The sequence below is a fragment of the Echinops telfairi genome, unplaced genomic scaffold, assembly GCF_000313985.2.
Source record: "Echinops telfairi isolate 266 unplaced genomic scaffold, ASM31398v2 ScPeMD7_7424;HRSCAF=8462, whole genome shotgun sequence".
Lineage (NCBI taxonomy): Eukaryota > Metazoa > Chordata > Mammalia > Afrosoricida > Tenrecidae > Echinops > Echinops telfairi.
The window spans coordinates 51692982-51710410 of NW_022111324.1; the positions used below are offsets into that span (position 1 = coordinate 51692982).

At 47.5% G+C, this 17429-nt stretch overlaps 1 protein-coding gene across 7 annotated transcripts in view; it reads left to right on the forward strand.

Moving 5' to 3' along the window:
• SRGAP2 (SLIT-ROBO Rho GTPase activating protein 2) overlaps positions 1–17429 on the forward strand; it is a 277777-nt gene that overhangs the window by 1478 nt on the left and 258870 nt on the right. For all 7 annotated transcript variants that reach the window (XM_030887788.2, XM_004699842.3, XM_045298319.1 and 4 more), the window contains exon 2: positions 492–1100. In XM_030887788.2, coding sequence (XP_030743648.1) covers positions 1034–1100 — 67 coding nt within the window. In that variant the 5' untranslated portion in view covers positions 492–1033. The remainder of the gene's footprint in view (positions 1–491; positions 1101–17429) is intronic.

The following is a 17429-nucleotide window of genomic DNA, read 5'->3' on the forward strand; positions in this document are numbered from 1 at the left end:
AATAACCAGAAACAAAACTGGGAGGTGGGGCGAGAGGGGGAGAAAAGTTGTGCCCCGTGGTTCGTCCCACCCGGGCTTTGATCCCCACCCCTTTGATGTTGGGGGAGGTGCCCTAGTCGGGGGTCAGGGACCCCGTCGGAGGCAGGGCTGGGAGGCCCCCTTGGGACTGGCCACTGCCCAGCGCTGACGGGGTTCTGGAGGCCAGGCGGCCGCCGAAGTACCGCAGTCACTGCCCGGAGCCCCGCGTACTCGCCGCAGTCCCCGCCCGGAGCCCTCACGGGCGGCTGCTCCAAAGTGTTTTTAGCCTTAAAACAAAATCCAGATCGGGAGCTTCCTTCCTCCCTCCCTCGCGGCACTGGGTTCTGAGGGCCGGGCTGGGTTTGAATGGGCTCTACGAACGACGTCCCCCACCCCACCCCCGCCGCGATTAGGATCTGAGCTCAGGCTGATCGCACCCCCCGCCCCGCGCCCCCCCTCTCCTGCATTTACAGGCAAGTGAACCGGAGCAAACGACTTCCGATCCAGTCCTCGCTGCTGCGGCGGCTCCCGTTTGGGATTTGATTTGCTGCATCTTCGAGACCGTACAACAAAAAACCGCGAAGCAAGCCCAGCCCGCTCCCGGCTCCCCGACACGCATCCACTCCCTCTCGGGGACACAGCTGGGCGCGTCCACACCCCCGCACCCCCACACCATGCTGTTGTGCGGAAGGACTTCCACTCCCTGCCTGTGTCGTTGATGTCAGACCCCAGGCCAGCCTCCGGGCGCTGCAGTTGTCCCGGCTAACGCTGAGGCTGCGGCTCCGGCTCTAGCACAGGAACCGCCGCCGCTCCCGCCCCAGCGCCCGTCGTCTGCATGCGCCTGCATTAGCCGTCCGCTCAGCCCGCAGCCCGCGCTTGCCGGAGCGCTGGAGACCACCGCGGGGGCCCCTTCTGCCCTTGGGAGAAGTGGTCTTGGAGGTATTGATTTCGGCGGTTGGATTTTTCCCGTGGATCTATCAATTCAAGATTCGAATTTGGAAGAAAAAAGGAAAACATGACGTCTCCAGCCAAATTCAAAAAAGATAAGGAGATCATAGCAGAGTACGATACTCAGGTCAAAGGTAAGTGCTTTGAAAAATAATGGCATAATGCTTATGCTGTGTGGACCCATGAGGCGTGCCTTTCCACCTTCCTTTGCAGGGTGTTCATTTCTGTGGGTGGAGCAGGTGAGGAGAGAGAGGCTGACCCCAGAGGTGGTTTTATAGGTGGGTCTGACCCACCCTGCCAGTGCCAGGTGGCACAGGAGATGGATTTTCAGGGTGGGCTTCAGGTTTGCCTCTGTGTGGGGCTGTCTTGGCCCTAGTTTGGGGGGCAGCTCTTTCCCCAAGGATGGAAGGGGGGGTGGGGGGGGAGGGGCCGGAGATCCATTGGTAAAGAATGGCTGCAATTAGCCTCTGGATAACAGCCTTAGGTTTCCTGGAAGGACCACTGAAATCGGACAGGTGTGTAGGATTGTGTTTCAGACATTGAAGAGAAGACTTTGAAAGCTGGCAAGGGGTAGGAGAGGCGGGTTTTTTTTTTCCCTGGTGCGTTCCTTGTTTGAAAATAGGAGACTCGCTATGGTAGCAGATACAAGTTCATAGCCCCCTTGGGTGCACCTCCTCTCAGTCCAGTCCCTGGTTGCCCAGTAAACAACCAGGCATCAGAAAACCGTAACAAAAAACCAGGTTGCTGTCCACACCCTGCCCCCCACCCTCACCCACATCTGAACAGAGTTGATATGTTAAGGTTGTTGGGTGGCGTTGATTCTGGACGACGGGCAGATACGATTGTTTAACCCTTCGGTGTTGTCCCCCACTGCTCCAGAATACATGCTTTGAACGCCCTATCTGCCTCACTGCAAAAAATGGGAAGGATAAAGCACGAGGTGTACCTGGAGAAACCAGGTGATCTATGTGTATATTTGGTTGCTGGGTAGACTTGGCTTGGGAATCCAGAGCCCAGTCCCAGGTAGCCTTTGCTTACCCAGCAGTTCCCCTAGGAGAGGACTTCCTGCTTGTTCAAGGACCCCAGCATGCAAGTGTGCAAGGCACTGCCCCTTCCTGACCAGGCATTGCAAAAAGCCATGTGGCATCAGTCCATTGAGACCTCTGCTAGGGAATGGGAGAGGTGGGTGGCCTTGACTGTTACACCACATGGTTGGAGCTCTTGGTTTTCCTTTGTTTCAGAGGACAGAGGGAGGGGCCCCTCCTTTCCCTGCATCAATGCAAGGAGACCCTTTCTATCTTAGAGGACTTGGGAAGGCTCTAGTCTCCCCTCTGAAGATTGCCTGGTGTGTGTGTGTGTGTGTGTGTGTGTGTGTGTGTGTGTGTGTGGTGGGGGGGGCAGGGTAGGGCTAGGCTTTGAAATGGGCACTTGGAAGGTAGTTTGAAGTCCCCCTTGTGCCTGCAGGATTAAAAAAAAAAATCAGCGCGGTCAATGCTGAAGGTGCCCTGAGGGACCTTCTGTCCACTTGACTGCAAATATTGGTGGGTTTATTGCAGAGATGGGGAGTTGACTGATGGATAGCTTCAGTTGAGCTGGGAGTGGGAGAGGTGTGGTTGTGAGTTATAATTGAGGTCTTGGCCTCTTGTCACTGTTCATAACCATGGCTGTTTTTGTAAACAATAGGCCACTGGCCTCCCATGTCCTTTCCAGATGCACTGCATTCTGCTCCTGGAATACCCCCTGCAGGTTTAACCAGATATGTCATTCACTTTTCACATCCTTATTTTAACTGTTGCCATAGGGAGCAGTAAGAACTTTGACTGTTCCCCTGCTTCTCTAGGCAGCATGCCATTTGACTAAGGTGCAAAGTGATTTTACATGTTTATTTATTTATTTTGGGGAGAAGGTTCAGGGCTGAAAGGCATTAATAGAACTGGATCAGCTGATGCCTTATTGGCAAAAGATTTCTCATGAGTGTCTCAACATTAAACACTTTGTGTATTTACAAACATTGCTCATTGAGATGATGTAATGCAGCGAGCTATTGGGGATATCTTTTCAACCTTGCCACAAGCAAGAAGCTGACTTGCTGTGCTCTAAAAATCCCCACCCCTGCCCCGCCCCCTTGCCACTATTTGGGATTGTTGAATTTTATAGGTGGCTGGGCATGATGTCTTTCTTAGAGAAGGTGCCCGATATAAATGCTTATGAAATGGATTTGAATAATCTAATCCCTCCTTTTACAGTTGAGGGAGAGTACCGAGAAATTAAGAGATTTGTTCAAGGTCACACAGCTAGGTTGGTGGGGGATTTGCAATTAGAAGCAGGTTTACCCTCCTGATTCTCAGTTCTATGTCTTTACTAGAAAAAAAAAAACTTTACCTGGGGGAGGGGTGCAGGGGGCAGGGCTACGGAGAAAGAAAAAGTCCTTGAGAAGCCAGCATTGGTCAATCAATAAATATTAGTAATATTTATCAATTACATTTTGAGTACTCATTGTGGTCCCAGGTTCTGTATGTAGTTTGTTTGATCCTCAGGCCACCCAGGAAATGTGGGCATTGCTGTCACCCTCTGTCACAAAAGAAAACTGGGGCCTACAAACGATAAGAAACCCTCCCAAGGTCACCCAGCTAAACTATGCAGCTTGATTCCATGCCTCTGTCCAGCAGCAGTTGAGTGCCTATGTGTGAGTCCGGGACTTGGCAATGATAGCAGTGAACGAACCAAGTCCCCACCCTCATGTTGCTCCCATTCCAGAGCAGGTTCTAGAATTTGAGCTCTCCTAGGAATTGTTAAGAGAGGGACCTGGGTTCTCGGTTGGCTCTGGCTGGAAGTCAGTCCTTGGTCAGCAGGCTATTATGGGTTTCAGCTTCTGACGTGTTATATAGGACTTATGGCGTTGCTAGCCTTACCTTCCAGGTGCCAAGGTGAAAACCCCTGTGACAGCAAGGCCATGAGGTCTGATGGTTCAAAGTGCAGATCTTATAGAGTCAAACGGCATTAACTTTCTCTGCCACCTCAGGCCGGTGAGATGAAGCTCTGTTTCCCAACTTGGCAAACTAAACACAAGGATAGCTGTTTTCTAAGGAGGTTGTGCAGGTTTGATGAAGTAGTACACATTCATCGTTTGGCACAGTGTTAGGTAGTTTGTTGACTCACCGGTTTGCTGAGTCTTTTTTCTGGCTCAATTGGGCTGACCTTGGGTTACATTACATATTTACTACAAAGCCCCTCTCCCATACACACACTCTTAAATGAGAGGGAACAAGTCTAGGAATGGCACTTGAGTTTCAGTTTTAAGTCCTGCCAGCAGTAGCAGAAGGTCTCATGGGTCAGTCACTGACACCCTCTGGGCCTCAGTGTCCTTTTCTGTAAAATGAGCAGGTGACTTGTCCTTTGCACAGGGGATTCCTTGACTGTGGTTCTTTTATTACCCACAGACCAGAAGCCTGGTTCCTGCTTTTCAGTTAGTATGGTTTGAATAGAAAAAAACCCAACCCACTGCTATCAGTTCAATTCCGACTCATAGCAATCCTTGCTCCGTAGGGTTCTCATGACTGAATCTTTATGGAAGCAGCCAACCTCATCTTTCTCCCAAGGAGCAGTTGGTGGATTTGAACCCCCGATCTTGTGGTTAGCATCACAGTGTTTAACTCACATTGCCCTCAGGCTCCTCTGGTTTGAATTGACTCCAGATGGGCTTAGTAGAATCCACTCATGCCTGTGGCTTTTGCTTTCTCCAAAACCACCCGCTTGCAGGCCTTGTGAGGTGGCAACCCCAGCCCCTACCCCAGTGTGGTTTTGTGCCGGGCCAGCCTTCTTAAAACCATCGTTGTTTCTGGTTTGGGGGTGTTCAGATTCCTCAGAAAGTTCATGCCTCTCAACATCAGACACGGGAGCAATAATATTCTTATTGTTTTTGTATAGCTTTATCCAATTTACAAAATGCTTTCATGTACATTAATCTCTGGAAACTCCTGACAGCCCAGACTAGCTAGAATCATGCTCATCACCTGAGGCCTTTTTGGCTTCTATCCTTTGCATTTTTCCCTGGAATCCAAGCACTGAAGTGGTGGTGAAGTTTGGGACAAGGTTACCTGGGATGCTAATCTAGGTGGTATCTGCGTACAGTTCCAGCAATTGCCCTTTCTTTTTAAGTCTGTCTCCCTGTCATTTATCCTCTCCTGACCTGGAGTTTTGACAGCAAGCCTCAGACTGACAGTAAGTGCAAAGATTCCAGGCGGCACAGAAATGGTGGCACTTTGTGCTGAACAGTTACAGTTCCTTTCTGGAGAACGTCAGGGGTCTTCAGACCTTCTCATCATCAGTGCCCTCGTCTTCTTCTTTTTGTATTTTTAATGCTTTAGGAGAACATTGTGCTGGCACCGCAGAGCCTGGAAATGAAATTTAGTAATTTCCATCTGGGGCCTTTTGACAGAAAAATCACAGGCCTTTGCTTTTGAACTGTTTAACTCTTTCAAGACCCTTTGGAGGTGACGTTGAAAACTCCAGTGCCTGCCTGTCCCTCTCTTGCCTGCTCCCGCATTTGGGAATGCTGATTGCTGATATTTAAACAGGCTCATTCCTCCTGGGAGGGCTGAGTGCTTCTTCACACATGCCAGCAAAGGTCTTCTCCGAAGCGTCTTTCCTCCCAGCCCCCACTCCCCAAGGGAGCTTTAACTATAATCAGTTTGTGAAAAGCTGCAGTAAAACATCTCGTTGGAACCCCCAAGCAGATGCTATCATCTTCTGGGAGATGATTGAAGGCTCAGGGAAAAGAGCTTCCCGGCAGGAAGGTGAACGGTAGGAAGAACATGGAAGCCCTTGGGGAAATTCTAATACTCTGATGGCGTAGTGGGTACGCTTTGGGCTGCTAACCGCAAGGTCAGCAGTTGGAAACCACCAGCAGCTCCACAGGAGAAAGATGAGGCTTCCTACTCCAGTAAAGAGTGACCGGCTCGGCAATCCAGAGGCAGTTCTCCCGTGTCTTAGGTGGTGGCTCTGGGTAGGAACCCACCTGAGGGCAGTGAGTGAGCAGCTCAGAGTAGAAAGAGCCTGGAGGAAGCTGGTGGCCCCCCGACCAGGGGACGGTGCCACGTGCTGTGAAAGTGCATGGTCAGGGTTGGGAAACCATGTGGCTGAGGGGGTCCTTAACTTTGGCATGGGGAGTAGGCAGAAATGCCCTCTGGAGAATCCCCTTAGTAGTCCTGGCTACATTGCCAGGCACCACACAGGCCGTTGAAAGCCCGGACAGGCCCTGAGCAGCTGTTTGCCGTGTAGGTGGCAGAGTCTCTCTGGACCCTGCTCTGGAGGGCCACCCCTCTTTCAAGCCCACAGGTGCCCAGCCTTAGCCTAGTCAATGCCCACCCTTCAGGATTCCAGAAGAGAGGTTTTCTTCCGGGCTGTCATGCTTCTCTTGCTCCCCCGACCGCACCATAATGTGATGTCCACTTGCAAGGAAAAAACAGCCCCTTTGTAGATTTCTACTGGTATTTGAGGGTCAGTTGCAGAATTTGGCCTTTTTGGAGAATCTAGGAAGGGGACTTCTAAAATTGTTTTATTTAAAAAATAAGTAATAAAAGCCTGGAAAAACATGTTTTAAAATGGCAAAAACACAATAGCACTGTTACTGATTTTCTGATTTTATAATAATGTGTAAGATCTTAATCTCTCTGTCTTTTAATATACCTAGCCCCCATAGTTGCAGTTTTGACATATGTATTTACAAAATCATATGTGTGTTTGTTTATGCTTTTTAATAATTACATGATTCACTACATTTTTACTATAATCTCGTTAGCTTTATCCAGTTTAATTGACATACAACAAACCGCACATATACCTTGCTGCTTTGACTCATTTTCTACCCATGAAACCAATCATCACACTTGAGATAGTGAAATAACTACCAACCTCAAAGTTTCTTCACAGTAACGTGTTAAGGGTAATATGGTAATCACCTTATAGAAAAAACATTAATTTAAAAATAAGTAAGAAGCCAGGCATTATCAAGATGTAATAAGTAAGAACTAATCATTCTCTCAGTTACTCTGGTTAGCTTTTGGGAAAGTTCTTTACCCTTAATAAAAGAGACACACCTATTTCCCAGGGAAATAGGGTTAATCATTGTTTCTCAGCTATTTCTTGTGTTTAGCTTGGAGAGTAAAGGCTGAGGAGAGGAAGATGGGAACAAAATCTTGCACATGTTAAGGGTTGGTTGACAATCTGAATGTCTCTCTTTCTCTATAGAACTTTCTAGAATCTGTCTCCGGGGCCTCACCCCTCTTCTGCAAGGACACAGTGAACTGGATATCACCGGGAGAGACTGAGGGTTCCCATGGGAGATCTGCTTGGAATGTTAAAGAACATGGGCTCTTCTCACTAATGATTCCCTCTTGTCTTTTGAGTAGAGACCGTCTTTTCCAGGTTGATATTTAACTTGGTCTTCAATTTGACAGTAACCTATCATTTCACACGGGGGTGGGGGTGGGGGGCAAAAAACCCCCCAGATGCACTACCATCGAGTCCATTGCGCCTCACCTTGACTCTATAGGACAGAGTAGAACTGTCCCTGTGAGTCTTTGAGACTGTAACTCTTTATGGGGTAGAAAGCCTCGTCTTTTTTCCCTTTCAGAGTGGCTGTGTTCAGCCGCCCAGTGTGTAACCCGTTATGTCATCAGGGATCATTTGGACTATCTTAAATAGGGCCACGGACTATATTGAAACACTTCTTACACTGCTTGCTAACTTTTTTGCGGTTTGTTAGGAGGTTAACGTTTGTTAGGCACCATGCTAGGTACGCTCTGGTGATGTAGTGGGTTGTGCATTAGCCTGATAACTGCAAGGCCAGCAGCTCAAATCCACCAGCTGCCCCGTGGGAGAAAGATGAGGCTGTCTGCTCTGGTAAAGATTTACAGCCTTGGAAACCCACAGCAGCAGTTCTGCTCTGTCCTACAGGGTCACCATGAGTCAGACTCCTGGCAGCGGGTGTGTGTGTGTGTGTGTGTGTGTGTGTATGCTATGTATTCCTACATAAAGTGTTTTGTAATCCTCACGGGAACTCTATATTGCTGTGGTGCCATTTTGCTGGTGACGAGCGTGAGGATAGGAGCTTCTGTAACCCACTTAGTATGAAGCAGGACTTTGAAGCTTGGCCATCACCAGAGTCTGAGTTCCCAGTGCTGCTCCTCAGATGCCATCTCACTGCCTAGCCCCGAATCTTCACCTTCTGAAATTGCACCCTTCCGGTAAAACCTGCCTCTTCCAGGGTGCCTTCTTGGCCTCCATGACCAGAAATGACCTGTCCTTCTCTCTCACTCACACGGCACTTCTCTTAATAGATCTCAAATGGCACTGATCTCACACTGCTTTCAGTGTTAGTATTTGTATGTTAGTCTGCTCTCTCCTAGACTTCTGGGAGAAATGATCTGAGGCTATGTAAAGCAGTGCAATGAATATTGGTTTTGTAGAACCAGTCCTCAGTTGGAATCTTGCCAACATCGCCTCCTTCTGGTATGGCTTTGCTTGTCACTCAGCTTCTTTCCAAGGTGACTCGTTCATGACAGAAAGATAACAGCACCTGGCTTGGTGGTTTATTGCAAACGTGTGTGGCAGATACACTAAATAAGTAACTTTTGGAGTCCCTGGGTGGCTCAAATCATTGGGAAGAATTTCACTATTAACCAAGAGGTTGCTGGTTGGATTAAACCTACCCAGAGGTGCTTGGGAAAATGACCTTTTCTTTCTACTCAGAAGAAAGATCTGATGAGCTGCCTTCAAAAGCTCAAACAGTCCCCCCTCCCCCCACAAAGCCTACCGATATCAAGTTGATTTTGACTCATAGTGACTCCATAGGACCCCATAGTATAACTACTCCATAGAGTTTTGAGGCTGTCAATCGTTACAAATGCACATGGCCTTATCCTCCTGAGCAGCAGCTGGTGGATTTGAACCACTGACCTTTCAGTTAGTGGTCCACAGCCCCACCAGGGCTCCTTTCCACAGGTTCACCGGTTGAGAGCCCCGTGGAGCAGTTCTAGTCCGCACACCTGAGGGCACCAGGACTAGGAGTCTGCTCGAAGGCAACTTGTATTGGTTTGTGTCCGTAACTTGTATTATGGGATTTCTTAAGAAAACATGTCTTGAACCAATAATATTATAGCTCAGTTGTGGTTTTTAATAAATATTATTGACTGGCACAATGACTAAATGAATAAATAACAGAGTCGGGCAATAATTTTTTTTAGGAAGTTTTGTAGTTTGATTTTAACAACATAAGTGGCTAGCTTCAAACAGTTGATAGAAAACTTCCATTATCTTTCAATTCCGTTTTTCCTTTTGAAGCCCCTTCATATCGTACATAACACCATCGAAGTGATTACTCAGAAAAATTGAACTGACTGTGCTCTGAAAGTTGGAGTGAAACTGACTTCAATGCCCCTCACTTCCTCCCTCCTTGCTCACATCTCACCACACTCCAAGCACTGCCAATACTTCCCTCACCACACACGTTATTTCATGTTGCCAGGCTTTATCCAAGCAACCAAAGGTAACACAATGGGTTGTGAGTTGGACTGCTAAGCACAAGGTCAGCAGTTCAAAACCATCAGTGGCTCTGTAGGAGAAGGATGAGGCTTTCTGCTCCCATAAAGATTTATATCCCCAGAAACCTACAGGAGCAGTTCTCCTCTGTCCTGTAGGGTCACCGAGTCAGAATGGGCTGATGGCAATGAGTGTGACGTTTGGCTGGGTGCTTTATCTGGGCTCTTTTCTCCCTTTGGACTGTGCTTTCTCCCTCCAATCTGGAGGTCCCACCTCCTCCAGGAAGCCTTCTCTGCTTTTCCTTGTTCTCCGCACAGGTTTGCAAGCAGGCTTTCTCAGCACCTCACCTCGCTTCCTCGTCAGTGCCTCCTGTGAAGTGCCCTTGTGCGTACTTAGATTATTGCATCCATCATATTACATTTTAACCTCTTTGTTTGCATCTCTTTGTTTACAAGTCACTAAGCTCCTTGGGGACAGAACTGCCTTTTATTCATTTCCTTGGGCCCAGCTTCTGGCACATAGTAAGCACTAAATGTTTATAAATTGAATTGAACTGTTTTCTGCATGAAGATTGAATGTGACAGTGCATACTTCGGCGGGCCTTCCCTGCTCCAATGTTAATACTATTTGAAATTCAAACTAGATGAAACATTGTGACACTGTGATTACACCAGGACGAGTAAAGGTACCAGCTGTCTGGCACCCTGCGTGCCCTGACCCCAAGAGGAATAGGATTGTCCTTCTGAGCACCTCCTCTGCCCTCTTCAGACTCATTGCTGCAGGGCTCTATAGGAGTGCATCAGATTTCTTCAATCACATCTCTTACCTTGGAAACCTAGGAAGTGACTAACCCCGAAATCCTCAAGAGTTTAAAACAAGAGTAAGACTTTCTGTAGCACAGACAAAGCACATTGCGCAGGGGTCGAGGGTGTAGTCACCGTTTTCAGCAGGTAGCCAAAAGCCTAAAGTGAAGGGAAGAGTCGGTCTGTCTCGAGCAGGTGTTAGAGCAGCTTCGGCTTTGAGTACGGAACCGGGGCAGTGTCTTTCCAGAAGACAGCAATTGGTACAAGTAGCTGGGGATGAAGGGTCCAAGTGGGCCCTCTGGTTTTCCAAATCAGTTAGCATTTAGTTGCCTGGACCATATTTCTGTGTTGTGAATGAGTGGTTCTGAATTGGGAGGGTTTATAGTGGTGAGGAAGGAAAAGCAGCTGGGCAGGGCGCCGCCTCCATGTTTGTGGGTATTTTAGGGTGCCATCTGCTAGTGAGAAGGCCGAGTCCTGGTTTTTGTTTTTTTTGAAAATTGTTTTTTTCTAAAAATGCACTGACTGGTGGGCAGGTGACTTGAAGGACGCTGTGTAATTTGGGGCCTTCCCTTTGCTGACTGAGCCTGGATCCTGCATCTAGAATCTCAGTGTGGTGGATAAGGTCTGAAGGGGCTCCGTGGAGAGTGATTGTGGGGAGGGAGAGCTGGGTGGCCAGCACTCCACAGGACTGTAGGGTCTGAGAGCATGGGCAGCCATGACACTCTACCACAAGCTGTAAGAAATACAACCCGTTTGGGAAGAGTTGGTGGTACTTTCTCCAATCGTTTGTTGTTTTTTTGAGGGGAGAAGGATTCAGTAGGCCAGATCCTGTGAGCTGTGTGTTACTCTTTAGGAGGCATCTTGACTGAGAAATCTGCGAGTTGATAGCTAACTTGGGACAGAGTGAATACGATGGAAGGAGCACTGGATGTGGTGATCTTGGACTCACCCAAAGTGCCAACAGCCCCAGGGTGTTCATCTGTAAAATGGGACAGTAGTTTTTGGTTCTGGCTGTTGCTGTGGCTGCCTAGCATTTTATCAAGTGTTTCTTTGTCCAAGCTTGATTCTAAGCACATTACATCTATGAACTCAGATCCCCCATCATCCAGCCCTGTGAGGGAAAGGGCTATTGTTATCCCCATTTTACAGAGTGGGTGGTGAGGCACCAAACCAACAGGACAAGGAGAAGAAGGAAAAGGGGAAGTTGGGTGGTTATCTTTAATATGAAAGAAAGAAGGGGGGGGGGACTTTGCATTCCTGACCCTTTGGCTGGGACAAATGGGGGTGGTCACAGTGTGGCTACTGTCAACAGTTTGAAACCATCTGCTCCTTCCTGGGAGAAAGACAAAGCTTTCTACTCTTGTAAAGAGTTAGTCTCGGAAACCCACACAGGCAGTTATACCCTGTCCTGTAGGGTCTCTATGAGTTGGAATTGACTCGTGAGTATTTGAAGTGTGGATATACCGGCAGTACTGGGTTGATCTATTCCCCAAGCTGTGGGGGAAGTAGCTTCAAACCTCCTAAGATGTTAAACAAACACAAATTCACTGCCATTGATCAATCCGGACTCATAGTGACACTACAGGACTGGTTAGAACCGCGTCTGTAAGTTTCCGACACTGGAACTCTATATGGAGTAGAAAGTCTAGTTTTTCTCCTGTGGACTGGCTGATGGGTTTGAACGGCTGGCCTTGCTGTTGGCAGCCCACTGTGTCACCAGGGCTCCTGTTCCTAAAATGTAGGACCTTTTGCTTCTTACCCCTCTTTCCATCTGTTAGGGATTCTGGAGGTACAGTAGTTACATGTTGGCCACCAGCAATTCGAAATCACCACTGCTCTGAGGCCTTCTATTCCCGTAAAGAATGAGTCTCGGAAACCCACAGGGGCACTGCTGCCCTGTCCTGCAGGGTTGCTCTGATTGGAATTGACTCGTTGTAAGCAAGCGAGTAAGAGAGGCCTCTTGTCTCATTGAAAGATGTCTCTGGATGATGATGATGATGGGGCGTATGGTAATATGGCGTTCAGATGTTTCACGATGCCATTTGCTTCTCTTCACTTCATGAATAGGCTGTCACACGCCTTTGTTTTTGTTTGTAAGCGAGTACTATTAATAATCATGACAGCTCGTCTTTTTATCATTCCAGCATTTAAAAAATATCATTCCTGGGGAGGGACAGCCTGCCGGGTAATGGGGACGCAGTTATTCCGCCTTTGGGATTCTTAGCACCTCAACGGCAAAGCGGAAAGATGAACTGTCACATCGTTCTTGGCTTCCTCCTGTTGAGGACAAGAGGATAAGTGACTAAGAAATGGGTCTCATGAAGTGAGTTGCCACATAGGGTCTAGGTGCTGATTAGTGTGTGTGTGTGTGTGTGTGTGTGTGTGTGTGTGTGTGTGGGGTGTGGTGGTGGTGTGGAGGCTGGCAACCAGAGAATCGCTACCACACATTCTCCTACTCGTCTTTCCTGCTCGAGTTTAAGGTTTCATTTGGACACGCCGACATTAATGGGTCCTGTGTTTCCTCGGAGCCAGTTGTGCTTTATCTCTTGATCTCTGCATTTATTCAGTGATTTGCGGTGATGTAAGTTATCTCAGCTCTTTGCTGTCAGCAATTTTAGACCAAACATCGAAACATTTTGGGTAGATGATATCTGGGGCCTTGATTAACGAGATTCTTGAAGTGGGTCTTTTTAAGGCCAGTACAAACACAACTCTGAAACACCCAGCTTTCCTTAAAACTGCAGTAGGGCCCCTCCCACCCCCAACAAAGCTTTAACCCCACTCATGCCAATTCTGCCCTCCGATGAGTGAACTCGTGGGCTTTGCGCCGCGAGCCTGTGTGGTTTCTTTTGCTCTTTTGGCCAAGGGGGCAGGACTGCCAGTCCAGGAATGCTAGCACTTCTGGAGCTAGCTGCCAAAGAGTTACTTATTATCTAGACAGGCACAGAACCCCCACCTGCCCCCCGCCCCCAGATATTTAACCTTCAGTTTGCCTCAGATGGTCTCCTTCACTCCTTCGAGAACAAAAAAGGCACGTGTACACACACACACACACACACACACACTCTTTTTACAAAACTTAATGTAAAACGATCTCATGTTTATAAGAGCTGGAATTGCTTGGGAGGAATCCTGCTGGTGTCCTGCAGGCCCAGTGGGCACCAAGTGAAAGCAGGGCTATTTGGCCTGTGGAGATTGCAGATAAGAGTGTGATATGTAATTGAGTAAGAATTTGAAAAATAATCCGATAACATTAGCAGCAAAAGCACTCGCTTGTGCTTTCTTATGCTCGAAAACTATTTGGAGTGGGAGTGAGGAGCTGGCATTGTTTTCAAGGCGTGGGAACCCCCACCTCATGCCACCTCCCCACTCCACGAGCCAAATATGCTTGCCCCAACCAAGGCGGGGAGAATGTGAAGTTTGTGGGAGATCACCCCAGATCCTGGGGTACATTCATTGCTAGACTTTCAGATTCCTTCCAGAGAGCACACCATAGCCCTCCTTCCCATCAGACTTCAGTGACCCAAATGACAAAGGGTCGATGCCCTCCGTGGCAGAGCCTGAGGGGGCCACAAAGAGAATTGGGCGTGTGCCTTTCGGCTGCGGCTGCCACGCCCTCGGCATCTGCCAAGGTCTCTGCTTCACTTGGGTTCCCAGCAAGTCATGAAGGAGAGGGCTTTCAATGACATTTTCAAGGCGTTGGCACGTGGCTGCTGGCTGTTCCCTTTCCCAATCCCCTCCCCCCTTACCTCTGTGAGTCCTGGAACACTGTCTCAAAAAAGAAAATCATGACTTCATTCCAGACTGACACCCACTTCTTGAGCACTTACTCTGTGCTTGGTATTGGGCTAGGTTCAGGGCATATTGTTAATGTCAATTTCAACAAAGAGCAACCCCATGTGACAGAGTAGAACTGCCCCATAGGGGTTTTCTCTATCCTCTGTCTTTAAAGGAGCGGATCCCCAGGGCTTTCTCCCACAGAGCCCTGGGTGGGTTTGGATTGCTAGCCTTTCAGGTCCTAGTCAGGTGCTTAACTAATGCTCTACCAGGGCTCCCTCTGGGCATATAGAGGTAGATAAAACATTTTTTTCTCCAAGGAACTTCAGTCTGATAGAGAGATGGATGATGGAAGTACCGTGAGCAGACCCTGGTAGGGTAGAGGGATGTAGAAGGTTTAATGGCCAAAGGAATTGGGTGACAATGAGTACTCTTGAGGAAGCTGATGGTGATTGCAGCATTTGTTGAGCATTTGTAGAGCACGTGGCACTCTGTGGAGATGCAGCTTGTGCAGACAGTTAATGTGCTTGGTACGAACAGAAGGGGTTTGAGACCAGGCAGAGGCACCTTGGAAGAAAGACTTGGCAGTCTATTTCTGGAACACCAGCCTTTGACAATCCTATGGAGAGCACAGTTGTAACTCTGAACACGTGGGGTCCCCGTGACTCTGAATGGCGGGGGTTATGGCTGTGTGTGAAGCTCCTTCCCATACTTTCTCTCATTCAAGCTCAAAATGAGACAGTGATTCCAGGGCTTTGTTGCTCTCGTTGCCATTTTGACTTCTTGAGACAGTCACAGAAACAATAGAGAAGTTGTGTGTACCCTTTAGCCAATCTTTCCCCACCGAGAACATCTTGCAGAACTTTAGTAACAGTATCAAAACCAGAATATTGAGATAGTTAAGATATTGAACGGTGCCCAAACTAAAAGGATCTGTCATGTTGTCCGTTTGTAGGCATGCCCCCACTCACCCACTCATGGCCCCTCCCGGTGTCTTTAGTCCTTAGTCTTTCAGCAGGGGCAACCATGATCTAGCTTGTGCTCCATGTTTTAATTTTGTCATTTCAAGGGTGTTAGATAGGAGGTGGAACATGTAGGCCATACCTTTATCATAAATAAAATATTTTTCCCTGGGCAATCATTGACCTTCTTGCAGTTATCAATGATTTTGCCAATAAAATGACATAATAATATTCTGTCTGTATTCTAGGATTGTTGTATATACACATGTACATGCATAGCTATGCATGCATACAAAGATCCATTTGTGGTAGCAGATGTTATACCTGTTTTTATATGTACGGTACGAGATGCCGTCGCTGTCTGTTTGTGGACACTTTTCTAAGCCCTGGGAGAAGGTCATCCGGAGGCTTGTTCAGAGAAGTTCTTGAATCATCATCTTGAGGCAGACCTCTCAGGCTGGCTTCGTCTTTCCCTTGTGGCCGGCATGTAGACTGACCTGATTGTTTATCTTTGGTGGTGTGCTGGCGTCCAGATATTTTCTACCAGAGTTTGCTTATGTCTTCACATTTTGTTGCATTTTATCTCTTTTATGTTTAAAAAGTTTTAAATTTTAGAATATACCCACTCACAACGTATTAACATGGTTAGTTTACAAAAATCAGATTGTTATAAGAAGTACGTGTTACTCAGAAAGAGAGGATGGCCACCATATCACAAAGTAGAAGATGATTGCCTCTTTGCCTATTTCCCACATGGTATCATCACACAGCTGACCACCACTGAGATCATGGCCGAGCCCAGCTGTCACATAGCCTTAGCCATTACCGCCAGCGTTACGCTCACCTTGTACCTCAGCACCGTCACTCCTAGAAGTACATCATTCATGTGCAAATAATCAAAGGATAGGTTTTTTACTGCTGTCAAAAATGTGGATTGTCAGAAAATGAGACAATTGATCAATGAGGAATATGTGTACTTATCACACATTTTCTTTATTACAGCTTGGACTTGAGGAGCCCTGGTGGTGTAGTGGTTACACAATGAGCTGCCATCTGCACGTTTGGTAGTTTGAAACCCACCAGCAGCTCCTCAGGAGAAAGACAGGGTTTTCTACTCCTGTGAATAGTCTCAGAAGCCCACGGGATGGGGCGGGTGTGTGTGTGTGTCACTATGAGTCAGCATTGACTTGATGGCAGTGAGTTGGGTTCAAATTTTTTCTACCTTGAAGTTTTAGGGATATGCGCATATATACCTATATATTCTGAAAGTTTTCTTTCCTACATACCTACCTTGAATAAAGAGGCAGTCTGTTTTTGTGAATGGTGTGAGGTAGGGATTGAACTTTATATTTTGTATGTCTATTTTGTTCTGGCTGCACTTGAAGGGTCCATCTTTTCTACTCTTTATTTGTAATGTTGTGTTTTCACAGATAAAAGTTTTCACATATTTATGGGCAGGATGCATTCTCCTTCATGCTTTTGTTGGCTGTGGCAGTTGAATGTTTTTCCTCTTGATGTGGGCAGTACTCTGCTCTAATGGCAGCTCCCACCAAAACAGTTCTGCTTTTATGTTTACTATATTGGGTGTCTACCTACGATTTTATTTGGAGAAAGACTTACATTTAGAAAAAAATGTTTTAAGAAGTTTAAACACAACAATTTATTGAATTATATGGTGGAGAGCTTTTTTTAAAAGAAGTAGCCAGGGGCCTTTTCTCTCCTCTTGGATAAGACACAGGGTAAGCCATGACAAATTCAAGCTCTTACAGTAGGAGGCCAATGTGTTTTTCAAAGCCGAAAATAAATGCCTGGTTTTATGATTGTCACTGGTCCTGAATATATCACCTACGACACACTTGATTATTATGTAGGTACCAGGGGAGATTTAGAACTATCTACAGCCTAGTCTTTACCTTCTTTGATCCTATCATATAAGCCTATGTAGAAAAACAGCTTACATATGGGAGAAGTAGTAAAAAAGATCATTTTACCCACAGCAATATAGGAAATGACCTCAGCAGAAACTCACAGAGCCCAGGTAGGGTTGGTTGGCCAGCAGGCACCGGGCCACCTGAGACCTGGAGGCCGGAGTCAGTAGGTCTGAGTTTGACTATCCACACACCCACGGCTCTGGTGACAGTAGGGGCTGAGCTCACCCTCTCAGGACTCCCTGGGGTTCATGACATCCCCACCCACTCCCCTGGATGACTGGAAATGAGTGGTGTTGATAAGAACTCCAGGAATTCAGAGATGGGAGAGGTGTGGGCCAGAATGAATAAGACCTTGACCTAGGGAGTAGGGTTTGGCCAAGTGTGAGTAGGAGGGAAGAACAGAGGCAGTGTGTGCAGCTCCTTCCACGGGGTTCCTGCAGCTCCCCCCC